We start from the raw sequence: 15,414 nt of genomic DNA, 5'->3' as shown, positions 1-15,414 counted from the left end.
GCAGGTCAGGTGAATGGGCCATGCTAAATTGCACACAGTGTTCAGGGATGTGTAGGTTAGATGCATTTGTCAGGGGTAAATATAAAGGAATGGATTTGGGTGGGATACTCTTCGGAGGGTTGGTGTGGACTTGTTCGGCTGAAGGGCCAAATTCTCATTCAAATTATTTTTACATATTTGCTTCCTTTTTCCCTTTTCAATTTATAGTGATGAAGCATACCATCAGTTCAACAACAAAATTGTCCTCAATTATTGAACAATGCAGTTTACAGTATCATAGGATAGTGTCTCATCCCGATTTATTTACTCTGCGATTGATTATAACTACTATATGTCAATGTTTGCACAAATGTGTGCATTTACCCAAATATGTTTAATATTCATATACAGCTGTGGGGCTGTATGGCATGTGGGTTTAAAGTGAACCATATCATCATTCTGTAGCACAGTCTGTAAGGTCAAACCTTTTTAATTATCAATGCCATCACCAAAATGAGTGGAAACACTAACACATTCCACAGGCTTTATCAACGTGATTTTTGTTTCCACTTAAACAGCAGCACCTCATGATCCCACAGTCATAGGGTCATTAAAATAAACAACAATAATTTCATCACATCAGTTCCATGATATGATTTTTTCTTACAACACAAACATACATATTATTGGCGAAAAATAAAAATAGCCTAGTATGATCCCTTTCTGCCAGGCTGCAGATTAAACTGGTACATTTTAAATATTATCATTCTTGCAGAACGTTTTCAGACACAGGGAAATACCAAATCATAAACCATCCATCCCAAAATGATTTTGAAATGATGAATCATTACTTCCAAACTATTATTTTTTTCTGAGCAGTACCCTGCATCTCACCCCCTGCTCACCTCTTCTCTTTTGAAGGCTTTCATTGTTCTAGAAGTGAAAGTTGTCCTTTGATTTCTTGTTGAACTGGACATTATTGATGTATAAGCCAATTCAATATTTTGCGAACTATACAGCAGAGTACCATTACTGCCACAGAATCTAGAGATGTACAGCATGGAAACAGACTCTTCGGTTCAACTCATCCATGGCAACCATATTTTACCTAAATTAAACTAGTTCCATTTGCCAGCAGTTGGCCCATATCCCTCTAAACCTTTCCCATTCATATAACCATACATATACCTTTTAAATGTTGTAATTGTACCAACCTCCACTACTTCCTCTGGCAGCTCATTCCATACGCCACCCTCTACATGAAAACATTACCCCTCCAGTACCTTTTAAATATTTTTTCCCTCTCACCTTAAATCTATGCCCTCTCGTTTTGGACTCCTCTACCCTGGGGAAAAGACCTTGACTCGTCACCCTATCCATGACCCTCATGTATAAGGTCACCCATCAGCCTCCGATACTCCAGGGAAAATAGCCCCAGTCTATTCAGCCTGACCTTTTCCTCACTTGGCAGCTGCACGCACAAGTTGACTTTGTGAAGAAGTACAAAACAGGTGATAGCAAATCAGCACCTGACTCATCATTTCCTATCTTACACCACTGCACAAGGCCAGAATTATTCTAAAGCACTTCCATCAGGGCTAGCTGTGAACAGGCATAGAAACTCTCTGTCACATTACTGCCTGGAAGTCAAAATTGTAAGGCTCCTATTATCACATTAGCTGAAAACATTAACTTAGGAATTGAACACTGTTCTCTAGGGATCAACTGCTCAGTGGACAATCTCAATGAGGTTTTAGGGGAGTCCCTCAGTATTCATTTCCAGTAACACTAATTAAAGTATATAATTCCTGCTTGAACATTTATTCCAAATACCTTAAGGATTAATTGGTAAATGCACAGAAACTGTACCATACAGCCAAGGAAGACTGTGACTTGATCACAAGCTGCATTAACCTCTCGCCAGCAATTGACTTCAACATCACTAAGTGGGCAAACATAAAAATCGTCTCTTGTTTAGCCTGAGTGGTGCTTTCTGATAGAAATGTTTGCTTTGCTGATAATATATCCAACTCCATTGAGGAAAACATAAAGCAGTATTTGCCATCACAGGTCCTTGAGAATCCACAACATGGATTCAAAAATATTAAGCAGTAACAAGCAAAAAGCAGAACTGTGTACAATACCCATATAGTATAAGGCAATAGTTCTTCATTCACATCTGTAAAGAATGTTCACTTACATGAACCATTACAATATGATCCTCGCTTATAAAACTAACTTCAATGCATTCAGGAGAGAATAGGAAAATGTAGAAAATGATTAAGTATACAACACAGTGATTGTACCTAGATTATGTTTGTTATTGTTACAGTTTTTTTTTATTTCACATTTTTAAGGATCAGTGAAGGGAAATACTGCTTTAACATTTTGCACATTGGAGATGGTTCATTGTGTAGCAAGGCAATAGAGACAATGCTAGATAATGTTAGCTTTCTGTATGATGTTAAATACTCAACCATGTATTGGGACAAATTTGGAAAAAGTATTCTACAGCTAATGATAAGTGCAGTGTGCTGAAGGGAGTAAACTACAGTGTTGCAGCAACATGCTAAACCAATGAACTGTATTTTATATCCCCCCCCCCCCACCCCTTGCTGGTGGGTTTCTGATGTAGGAGTCTTACTACTGAACCATTTGATCAAAGTCTTGTCTGAAATTGTATCAGAGAGCAGGGCTTCTGTATACCTACCACCTCGGGCCTATTAATCTTTAAGTGATGCATTAGGGGCCTTTTCTCCTTGCCATCATTGGGATTCTACAGGGAAAGGGAGAGACCCATGTCAACGAGAAGCTGGGTAGCTGTAGTTGCATAGGTCGGAGTCAGATAATGGAAGGAACTTCATTTGTAGGCCCTCCAGCCCATCAGAGACAATTTTTCAATGTCTCGCAAGTGTGTCAAACACAGTTGATCCTCAAACACCCTCTCACCAAGGCGCTTAATACCATATTTCTGAGCTTTTCAGCCTGGGGGAGGTGCCTGCAAACCCAGAACTGGCCATTAGTTCTAGCTGGTGCTGCTTGAGCTACAAAGATGATTGATTCACAGTTCTCTAAGGTAGGACGTCCTATGGAGAAAGGTTTGGCGGTCTAGCCCAAACACACTTAATTCTGGTCCCAGCATTGAATTACTGCAGAGCAGTCATTGAGGACCAATGGGCAGGATTTCCCCCACCCCTATATTTTTAGCTGTGAGTGCTGGGAAACAAACTGTCCATAAAATCCAGCCCATAGAGATAGTTATTTCATTGTGCCAGATTTTCACTACTGAAGTGGATAGCTTGGCTTGGGAAATTTTCCAGTTTGGCAGACCTGCATTGGTTAAATCACCAATTTTCACACTCGGGGGCAGGTGTGGGACAGACTTAGGCCCATAGATCACTGCACGTAGATCATTGTTAAGCGTACTGGTGAACGAGTGTTGACTTGGGCAGGTTAGAAATCCCATCACTGTCCTCTGGGTTTGTGATTCGTTTGTTTTCAGAATTCCTAATCTCACCTTTCACATGCAAGCAACACCCCTCCAGCTCTTCCAGGGCAACTCATGCTCCCACACACCACCAAGTCTTCTTATTCATCTTCATGCCCCATGCCACCTCCATAACTACTAACCAGTATTTACCATGGGCACAGAGCCGAAGCCATGTGGAAATGAAAAATTCAACCTCTCATTACCTAATACAGCTCTCACCCAGAAACAGTTGACAATAATCAAAAGTCCCATCTTTGAAACATATTCAAAGCTTGTAAATGTCCATCTGTTATAAAAACAAACTTCATTTCTGTACACACAAAGATAACTAATCTTTTAATAACCTCTTTAAATTGTCAAACTGTCCCCCTAATGAGGTAATGCTTTTATAATTTTTGAATCACACCCATACATTCACAGTGACCTGTAGTCACAGGACTTGATAAATGTCAACAATGTCTATTGAAACTGTGGAACTGTTGATCATGTTTATTCTTCTAATGTGCACCAGATGATCTGTCAATCAAAGCAGTTCAACAGTCACCTTCTCTAACAGCTTCAGCTTGTTCTTTTTCTCCCCAAGTTTAAATGATGAGGGACCTTAAGACCCAACGATGGTGACATAAATGGATTTCATCTACCCTTTCCAAGCAATTATGTCTTCATTTGTGACATCCTGTTGTTGCCCTCAGAATAGCCAAAATGGGATCTGCTTGAACTCAGGACTATTTTCAAATGATCTTGCTGGTTTCACATTTCGAGTTTGTGAGATTCAGACTCTACCAACTCCCCATCTCAGCATCTGGGGTCTGTTCAAAAGTGCGTCGGGAGTTCTGCATCCTGACACTGCTGCCATTTTTGAAGGTCTCTGATGTTGATTGGACTCTTTAAAAATCTGACCCACTGTCTTTGAAATACACTTTTCATTGTCTACAAAATCATGTCAATGGGACACAACTTTCTTCGAAGGTATGTGCCAATTATTTTTACTCATTTTCATATGATGATTGGTTCTAAGTCAGATAACATCCTAACTAGCCATTTGCTGAAAATAATGCATGATTTTTCTGCTGAGAATGAGAGAGAAAAGAGAAGACATCACTTACAATGGAATGTATTTTTACATAAATATTATCATGTACAAAATTTAATTTATGATATTATGATCACATATTAGAAGGTAATGCAAAAACAATAATTACTACATACCTGTTTTACATTGATTAAAAAGTAGATGTCTGTAAGTAATTACAAACCAATGAACTGATGAATGAAAGCAAAACCTTTATCATAATTCTTAGATGAGACTACACTTTAAAATCGCTAACAGCTTTTCATAATCTGAACTTCATGAAAATGTACAGTATATCCTTTAAATTACAACATTTGGATTTGGGGGGTACATTGCATACTTTCAAAATTTACTTCTAACATGAAACTTGGAGTGCAGTAATGGCTGGGGAAGACAGTAAATTGACTTAATGACAACATAGTCAAGCTGTTGGAATGGGCAGGTGCACGGACCATGGAAGACTAATAAGAATAATGTAACTGAATACATTTTGTAGGAAGAAAATGAAAATTGGTATATGCAAAATGATCCAATTTTAAAGGTGTTGTAGGAAGACAGAGACATGGGGGGAGCGGGGTGAGGAGGAGGATGGGTTGGGGCACGAATCTTTAAAGTTGTTAAGTCAAACCAATTAACAATTCAAAAAAAATTCCAGGCAAAATAAATACATGTAAAAGTCAGAAAGTTATGCTAACCTTATACAAAAACGCAGTTCAGCTCCAACTGGAACATTGTATGTGGAATCTTCAGAGAGGAAACAGAACAGATGTGTTGGAATGGTTCCAAAGATATCGCTGTCACATGGATAAACTGGAAAGCTAGGCATGTTCTTCTTAGATCAAAGAAGGTTAAGAGGACACGTGAGAATGGTGTTCACAATCAAAGAGATTAATTAGATATAAGGTGGTTAGGAAAAGAAATAAAAGTGACATAAGGAAAATGTGCTCACGCAATGAATGGTTAGCATTAGTATTGCATTGCCGAACAGCATGTTGGATGTAGGTTCAAAAGGATAAATACATGAAGGAGTAAAAATTTCAAGGATGTGGGAAAGGTGTGGGACAGTGAATCTAATTGAATTTTGTTTCAAAGTAGTTGATAGAGACTCAATGGGCCAAATAATTGCATTATGTGTATATTATTCTATTTTCTTATGACTTATAAACATTTCTCCAGGCTGTCAGATCTTTTGTACAAACCATCAACATCTCAGTAACAAATGAATATAGGAGGATATATGGGGGAGGTGATGGTGTATTGATATAGTCGCTGATTTAGTAACGATAAGACTGAAGCATTTGCAACAATCTTCAGCCAGATGTGCTGAATGGATGACCCATCTTGGCCTTCTTCAGAGGTGCCCAGCTTCACTGATAGCAGTAGTCACCCAATTTGTTCCACTCCGTTTAGTGTCCCAAAACATCTGGAGGCAATGCATCCTACAAGGCTATGATTCCTGACAACATTTCGGCAAGAGTACTGAAGATTTGTGCTTCAGAGCTTGCAGCATCCCTAGCTAAGCACTTCCAGTACAGCCACTACTTTGGCAGTGATTCAACAATGTGGAAAATTGCCCGTGTATATCCTGTACACAAAAAGCAGAACAAATACAACCCGACAAATTCCTGCCGTATCAGTCTATTCTCGATCAGAAGTAAAGTAACAGAAGATGTCATCGACAGTATTATTAAGCTGCATTTCTTTAGGAATAAACTGCTTAGTGATGTTTGGATAGGATTCCACCAGGGTCATTCAGCTCCTGACATTCTTAGTTTCAATACAGACAAAAGAGTTAAATTCCAGCATAAACAGCACTGAATCAGCACAATCAGCTGTGGGTTACCATTGACTAGAAACTGAAGTGGAGAAAGTGAGGACTGCAGATGCTGAAGATCAGAACTGAAAATGTGTTGCTGGAAAAGCGCAGCAGGTCAGGCAGCATCCAAGGAGCAGGAGAATCGATGTTTTGGGCATGAGACCTTCTTCAGGAAGCCCTTCTTCATTCCTGAAGAAGGGCTCATGCCCGAAACAGGCGTAAAACCTGAGCCTACACCTCGCCCCTTCCTCCATGCAAGGGCCCAAACGATCCTTCTACATCCAGCAGAGATTTTCATGCACCTCCAAACATCTCATCTACTGTCTTGATGTGGTCTCCTCTACATTGGGGAGACAGGACCCCAACTTGTGAAACATTTCAGAGAACATCTCCGGGACACGTGCACCAAACAACCCCACCACAGCTGAACACTTCAACTCCACCTCCCACTCTGCCAAGGACATGCAAGCCTTAGTCTCCTCCACTGCCAAATTCTAGCCATTCGATGCCTGGAGGAAGAATACCTCATCTTCCGCCTTGGGACACTCTAACCACACAGGATCAGTGTCGATTTCACCAGTTTCCTGATCTCCCCTGCCCCCACCTTATCCCAGATCCAACCCTCCAACTGACCACCATCTTCTTGAACTCTCCTACCTGTCCACCTTCCTTCCCACCTATCTGCTCCACCCTCCACTTTGACCTATCACCATCACCCCCCACCTTTATCTACCTATCACATTCCTGGCTACCTTCCTTCCAGTCCACATCTCCTCCCATTTATCTCCCAGCCTGCTTTGGAGCCCCCATCCTCCCCCACACACACCACATTCCTGATGAAGAGCTTATGCTCGAAACATTGGCTCTCCTGCTCCTCGGATGCTGCCTGACTGGCTGCGCTCTTCCAGCACCACACCTTTTGACTCTAGCCATATAAATGCTGCAATTACAAGAATATGCCAGTGCCTAAGAATCCTGCAGCAAGTTACTCACCTCCTGACACACAAAGCCTGTCCACCATCTATAAGGTATGAGTCAGAGTACAATGGAATACACTCCAATTGCCTGAATGAATGCAACTCTATTGAGATTCAAGAAGCATCCAGAACTAAGCAGACCACTTAATTGGCATCACATCCATAAACATTCACTCCTTCCACCACCGACACTCAGTAGCAGCAGTATGTACCATCTAGGTAATAGACAATAGACAATCGGTGCAGGAGTAGGCCATTCTGCCCTTCGAGCCTGCACCACCAAGATGCACTGCAGAAATTCACCAAGGTTTCTTAGACAGCACTTTGCAAACTTTTGACCACTATCATGTAAAACAAAAGAAGCAATTATATGGGAACACAACCACCTCCAAGATCCCTTCCAAGCCACTCACCATCCAAACTTGGAAATATATTGCCATTTTCTTCAGTGTCACTGTATCATGGAACACCCTCCCTTATGGCGTTGTGGATCTACCTATGGCAAACATATTTTTAAAAAATTCATTCATAGTATGTGGGCCAGGCCAACATTTATTGCCCATCCCTAATTGTCCGAGAAGGCAGTTAAGTGTAAATCACATTGCAGTGGGTCTGGAGTCACACAGAGGCCAGATCAGGTAAGGATAGCAATTTCCTTCCTTAAAAGTCATTAGTGAACCAGATCAGTTTTCCAACAATTGACAATGGTTTCATGGTCATCATTAGGCTCTTAATTCCAGACTTCTACTGGATTCAATTTCTACCATCTCTCATGGTAGGATTCAAATCTGTGCTCCCAGAACAATACCTGGGTCTCTGGATTAATAGTCTATTCACAATACCACTAGTCCATCACCAAATGGGTTGCAGCTGCTTAAGACAGCTCACCATCACCTACTCATGGGCATTAGGAATAGGCAATGAATATTGGCCCAGTCAGCATGAATACAAGAAATAAATGGAAAGAAGACTATTGGGTTCAGATTCACAAATACCATTCATAATGCTGAAAATAACCAAGATATTCTAGTTCTTATATATATGCATATGCAGGTAGAAACTGGTTGTCCTGATTTCTGAATGCAAAGAACAATTTTTGGGGAGCATCATCACCTGACTGAGACTTGCATTATCAGCTGTGCCATACTGGAGAAGGGAATTTGAGACATTCTGTTCAGTCAATAAAACTGATGATAAGCACTTTGCAAAGGAAAGTTATTGAAATGAAGCCTGGAGATAAAAATATGAGTCTATTTGGGGCCTCCTGTTTGGCACACATGCTGCCTATGTTACCTTGATGATATTCTCAAAAGGAGGACCAGATACATTTCTACCAAATAGACCACAAAAGCAGTGGCTCAAATGAAGTGAATCATTGTTTAGGTTGCATTAGATATACTGTGTTCCATTTTGAAGGCCCTACTTCAACAAAGATGTCAAAGATACAAAGTGTACAAAGGAAATTGACTGAGAAAATAACTACATTGGATGAGGGGCTTTAATTGTAAGGGTGAATGAGAGACATTTCATCTTTTTCATTAAAAGGTTAAAGGAGGTTTGATAGTGCAGTTCAAAATCATAAAGGATTTTAATATGCTCCATTGGGATCAAATGGGGAGCTGGTTTACAACTAGAGTCAGTTTAGGGTTGATAAGGGACAAGCAGATTTGTAAATCACAAACCTAAAAGCCTGGGCTTTTTCCAATCTGGGGCCTCTTTTAAATGTAACCACTTCACTTCCAATGAAAATGCACAGCAATGGCCCATAAGGAAAGTGATGTATCAGAAAAGTCTTGGGAAGCTGCTTCCAGCAGAAAGAAAGTTTAGGATGACGGCAATGTAGTTGTTCTACCTCAAACCTTGGAAAGGAGATGAGCTAATTTAAATATTGTGACACAATTATCTGAGTGTTTGAATTGGCCAAAGGCTGAGGTGAAAATAAATGAAGGGGTGGGACAGATTGGTGGTTGAACTTTATAATGAAATGTGTTTACTCTTGTTACTGATTAAGTCAGTATTGGTATATGGAAATGAAGATGATTGTGTTCAAACCATTTGGGTGGAAGAAAGGCATTCTTCCTTAACAAAAGGAAAAAGATTGGAAGGTTGGCAATTACTGTCACAGTTTCAGACCAGTAATAAAACAGCATTACCATCTGTGCTTTGTGTAAGGAAGAAACAATCCAAAACGTTACCAACAACATAAAAGTGAATATCCTTTTGGTGAAGAATTCATAGAAGTTCTAGGTGTAGAACTTTAGACTTACAATGTAACTTATTAATATTTAATAGGTGTGATTGTTTATCAAAGGGAGAATTATTAACACTTTGGACTGGAAATTATTCTCAGAGTCAGACATCATTGGCATTATAAAGACATGTTTTGCAATGAAAACCATGCTACATAAGTATGAATAATATTGGCCCAGATTTTGTAGTGGTAATGGTGGCATTTAATGCCCTTATTCTGCTGAAACTGACCGCAGGTCCATATGTATAAACTTAAACACAAAGATCCAGAAGTTATTGTCAGTGATTTGATGTTGCACCAGAGCTGTGCTGTTCAATTCTTTACAGAATGCAACGTACTCGAAATCATTCAACTGAAAAGAACTTTTCTTATCACACAAACAGTCTTGCTATACAAATGGTGGAAATGGTTATCCTGGAGCAATAACTGGGATTTAACAGCATACTAAATTCATAATTACTGCTGAACAAGTACTAAAATGTAATGCATTTTCAATGTTACATTAAATTTCTCTATTATGATTAAAAATCCACTTTTTAAATCACTTTTTAAAAGTTATTTCATGATAGTTGTACATTAATATATAATCTCGATCCAAAATTATTATTTTACTCTGCAATATGACAGTCAAAATTAAGTATGATGAGTGCATTTGATTTCCTGGTTTGCTGTTTGTGAGAGTTCTTCAATGTGATTAGATGGTCCAGCTTAATAATACCAACATTGATGGACATCCGAATGTGCTCTTGACTTGGCAGCAGACTCAAACTGATGCCCAGAAATGAAAACCACATTGCAGAGATCAATGGATCTTTGTGAACTTACTTTGAGTTTGATGATAAGTTCCAATGCTTTGACACTGACTGCAAAATCTGGGCTGTTGTGGTTCATGATTTCAAAATGATAGATAAAAACTTTCAGTTAGTTATCGACAACCAATAATCTGCTATCAGCTGGCTCTAATTTTACAGCGTAGCCCCAATTCATTTATATTTAATTATCCAATTCAGTTATTTCACATGGAAACAATAAGAGTACAGTAAATATTTGCTAGTTTTGGAATGAATTGCTTTAACCTACTTTGTAAGCTGGATTTCTAAATCACTTTTCAACATTAATGGGAGTCATTTTGGGAACCTAATAATCAGTTTAATAAACAGCAAAATGAAATCATATCTGAAGGATGTTTTCAAAAAGTTCAAGTTGCTCCTCAGTTAATTTGAGATCCTCTTCAAGTTCTTTTTGTTTGATTAGTAAAGCTTTTCTCATTTGGATAAAATATTCACAGTGCTGAAGCTGTTCCTTAGTGAGGTAGTTTGTTAGGATACTGAAGATCACTCGTTCCCGGTGGTCTTGATGTTCCTTCAGTCCTCTGGCATCTTCATGCTGGCGAGAGAGTGTCCGGTGCCTTTCATTCAATGATTTCTAAGAAAACAGAACATCTTTTTAACCAGAAAACCATTTGCTGTTAGTGGCTGTAGTAAGTCAGACAATGTGCTGTGTTATATGCATAGGAACATTCTACTATATGAAACAAAACATGTGATTCTGCCTTTAAAGAGAAGTTGTCTTAAAGTCATGATTTGGAGGTGCTGGTGTTGGACTGGGGTGTAAAGAGTTTAAACTCACACAACACCAGGTTATAGTCCAACAGGTTTATTTGGAAGCACTAGCTTTCGCAGCGCCGCTCCTTCATCGGGTGGTTGTGGAGGTTAAGATCATGCTCACAGAATTTATAGCCAAAGAGATCCAATGTCATGGAGATGTGATACAGTAAACAATCTTAGATTTAAACTTTCATCTTTTATAATGGGATATGCTGGTTTCTGTTCTTTGATATGTAAATCCCAGAGCTTCTTTTAAATTACATTCTCAAAATAGCTCAGGTTTTTAAACAATAGGAGTGAAGTCTGTCTGTGTCCCAATGCTATGTCAGACTGACAAACCATCTGTATAGTTTAACCCATCACACATACATACACATACACACATATACACATACATTCTATCACGTGCACACACTCACATGTACACTCAATCTGTCGCTTCCACATGCGCACACATATAAGCTTATGGGGTGAATTTGTTTCTGCAGAATTACATTCCAGTTGCTCAAAAACTTCATGAATCCATGTAAAATTCTGTAAAGCTATGCAGAAGGTTTGTCAGTCTGACATAGCATTGGGACACAGTTAGGCTCCACACTGATTGTTTAAAAAGCTGAGCTATCTTGAGAATGATTTGGAGGTGCCAGTGTTAGACTGGGGTGGACAAAGTTAAAAAACATACAACACCGGGTTATAGTCCACCTGCTCCTTCATCAGGTGGTTGTAGAGTATAAGATCGTAGGACACAGTATTAATAGCAAAAGTTTACAGTGTGATGTAACTAAAATTATATATTGAAAAAGACCTGGATTGTTTGTTAAGTCTCTTAGCTTTTAGAATGACCGTGCTGGTTTCAGTTCTTTCATACGTAAATCCCAGAACTTTTTTAAAGTTACATTCTCAAGTAAACGTTGACAATAGGTGCCATATTGGCACAGATAACGCATTGAAGGTGTGAGGTGCCCTGTGTGAGACTGCCTGTGCCCCAATGTTCAGACTGATTCTAATCTAAAAAAGGGATTTACAGAATCTTACATGGATTCATGCAGTTTTTGAGCAAAACAAAATGCAATTCTGCAAGTACAAAAGTTGAATGTCTTAAATATAAATGTCTTAAAGTCGAATATCTCATCTGAAAGTGTACTGCTGACAATGTTGTACTTCCTCAGTGCTGCATTAGTTCTGAGCATTTACAAAGTATCTCATCGTTATTCACAGTTAGTAGTTCACTGATAGTTTGAAAAACAATGGTGGTTTCATAGATTTGGCAGCACTGTGGAAGTATCCTAGGGCTTAGCAGAACAGAAGGGTGTAATATAGGTTTCAGCCTGTTATAAACTTTAATGAGGTGTGGAAATAGTAAATCAGATAATGCAATGTAACAACATTGGGTCAGCTATCTGCATTTGGTAACAACATACAATGGAATCATAGGATATTTCCATTGTGCAATAATAGTAAAAACCACGGCAATCTTGAGAAGGAGCATTCCCAAATTCATTCAGTGTGGTTAAAGAATGGGGAGCACTTTGCAGGTCTGAACACACAGGCAATTCCTCAACATTTCAAAAAATATGCTCTGGCTCCTTTTACATTCACCTCATTGGGTTAATCTTGTTTCAGTGTTTTATCCAAACAAAAATCTGACCACTCTGCAACACTTATAATAGTCTTAAAAACTGAATATTTATCAATATCAGTGATGTTGTAATTTTACACACCAAGATCAGCAGCATATATTTTGAAATCTTCAAGTGTCTTACACAGTTTCTTTGTTATACATTAAAGTTATAAACTTCCAGAATCTTTCAACCAAATTTCTATTCTTTAGCAAAATGCTGGCTAATGTGAGAAAGGCCAGAGGATGCTGATTAAATTTGAGTTTGGTTCTGGTTTGTTTTATCTCTCATTTCATCTTGCCATCAGATTTTTCCAGTGATCATTTGAATAAGTTTATGAGAAAAGGTTAAAGACTCCAATTTCCTCAGCCAGCATTTTCAAATTAGGCATTAAGCTCTGATATACATTAATCAAATCAGCTTATGAGTTCTAAGAAGCCTAAGAATGTGATACTTTTAGGGTGACTTTCTTGTTCATTATTGCCCAGGAATGTTGATCCCTTCTCTAAGTAGTTGATGCAACATGTTTGACCTCTTTTCTTCACTAAGATTCATTACTGTGCTGCTAAACAGATTAGGGGAATCAACACCTGATGATGAAATAACAGCATGTGCTGATTCAGCTTGAATGCCACATTCAACTCTGTCAAAACATTTCAGAAGCATGAAGGCAGTCGTTCACAGAATATATGATTGCAACTCTAGGTTTTGGGGTGGAAATGCTTTTGATTCAGGTGAACACAAGTGGTCACGTCTTAATGACTTCTTAAAAATTCACAAACTCAGGTACTTCACATCCATGCCATGCTTGCAGCCAGAATCAATTTATCCAGTTGATGCATATTTGCAATTTGGCTAATTGAATTATTTCTTAACTATGTTGGGACATGTTATAGATTCATAGAGTCATAGAGATGTACAGCACGGAAACAGACCCTTCGGTCCAACCCGTCCATGCCAACCAGATATCCCAACCCAATCTAGTTCCACCTGCCAGCACCTGGTCCATATCCCTTCAAAGCCTTCCTCTTCATATACCCATCCAAACGCCTCTTAAATGTTGCAATTGTACCAGCCTCCACCATATCCTCTGGCAGCTCATTCCATACACGTACCATCCTCTGCATGAAAATGTTGCCCCTTAGGACTCTTTTATATCTTTCCTCTCTCACCCTAAACCTATGCCCTCTAGTTCTGGACTCCTCGACCACAGGGAAAAGACTTTGCCTATTTATCCTATCCATGCCCCTCATAATTTTGTAGATCTCTATGAGGTCTCCCCTCAGCTCCAGGGAAAACAGACCCAGCCTGTTCAGCTTCTCCTTATAGCTCAAATCCTCCAACCCTGGCAACATCCTTGTAAATCTTTTCTGAACCCTTTCAAGTTTCACAACATCTTTCCAATAGGAAAGAGACCAGAATTGCACACAATACTCCAACAGTGGCCTAACCAATGTCCTGTACAGCCGCAACATGACCTCCCAACTCTTGTACTCAATACTCTGACCAATAAAGGAAAGCATACCAAATGCCTTCTTCACCCTCCTATCTACCTGTGACCCCACTTTCAAGGAGCTATGAACCTGCACTCCAAGGTCTCTTTCTTCAGCAACCTTCCCTAGGACCTTACCATTAAGTGTATAACTCCTACTAAGATTTGCTTTCCCAAAATGCAACACTTCGCATTTATCTGAATTAAACTCCATCTGCCACTTCTCAGCCCATTGACCCATCTGGTCCAGATCCTGTTGTAATCTGAGGTAACCACTGTCCACTACACCTCCAATTTTGGTGTCATCTGCAAACTTACTAACTGTACCTCTTATGCTCGCATCCAAATCATTTATGTAAATGACAAAAAATAGAGGACCCAGCACTGATTCTTTATGGCACTCCACTGGTCACAGGCCTCCAGTCTGAAAAACAACCCTCCACCATCACCCTCTGTCTTCTACCTTTGAGCCAGTTCTGTATCCAAAGGGCTTGTTCTCCCTGTATTCCATGAGATCTAACCTTGCTAATCAGTCTCCCATGGGGAACCTTGTCGAACGCCTTACTGAAGTCCAGACAGATCACATCTACTGCTCTGCCCTCATCAATCTTCTTTGTTACTTCTTCAAAAAACTCATAAAGTTTGTGGGACATGATTTCCCACGCACAAATTCATGCTGACTATCCCTAATCAGTCCTTGCCTTTCCAAATACATGTACATCTTATCCCTCAGGATTCCCTCCAACAACTTTCCCACCACTGAGGTCAGGCTCACCGGTCTATAGTTCCCTGGCTTGTCTTTACCGCCCTTCTTAAACTGTGGCACTACGTTAGCCAACCTCCAGTCTTCAGGCACCTCACCTGTGACTATCGATGATACAAATATCTCAGCAAGAGGCCCAGCAATCACTTCTCTAGCTTCCCACAGAGTTCTCGGGTACACCTGATCAGGTCCTTTGGATTTATCCACCTTTACCCTTTTCAAAATATCCAGCACTTCCTCCTCTGTAATCTGGACATTTTGCTAGATGTCACCATCTATTTCCCTACAGTCTATATCTTCCATATTTGTTTTATTCGTTTACATTTTAGTACTGAAATTATTCTTTTC

At 39.5% G+C, this 15,414-nt stretch overlaps 1 protein-coding gene and 1 long non-coding RNA gene across 2 annotated transcripts in view; one reads left to right on the top strand and one right to left on the bottom strand.

Annotated features, from left to right (window-relative positions):
- LOC148147504 (uncharacterized) overlaps positions 1-15,414 on the top strand; it is a 96,001-nt gene that overhangs the window by 42,192 nt on the left and 38,395 nt on the right. The window lies entirely within an intron of this gene.
- The window catches only part of shroom1 (shroom family member 1), an 80,912-nt gene continuing 70,098 nt past the window's right edge, over positions 4,601-15,414 (bottom strand). Inside the window, exon 8 of the mRNA XM_043703314.2 lies at positions 4,601-11,010. Within this exon, the coding sequence (XP_043559249.2) occupies positions 10,756-11,010 (255 nt within the window). The 3' untranslated portion in view covers positions 4,601-10,755. The remainder of the gene's footprint in view (positions 11,011-15,414) is intronic.

This window comes from Chiloscyllium plagiosum, unplaced genomic scaffold, assembly GCF_037043375.1.
Source record: "Chiloscyllium plagiosum isolate Xiang-an unplaced genomic scaffold, Cpla_swu_hap1 HiC_scaffold_16, whole genome shotgun sequence".
NCBI classification, from domain to species: domain Eukaryota; kingdom Metazoa; phylum Chordata; class Chondrichthyes; order Orectolobiformes; family Hemiscylliidae; genus Chiloscyllium; species Chiloscyllium plagiosum.
This window is presented reverse-complemented; position numbering and strand designations above follow the sequence as displayed.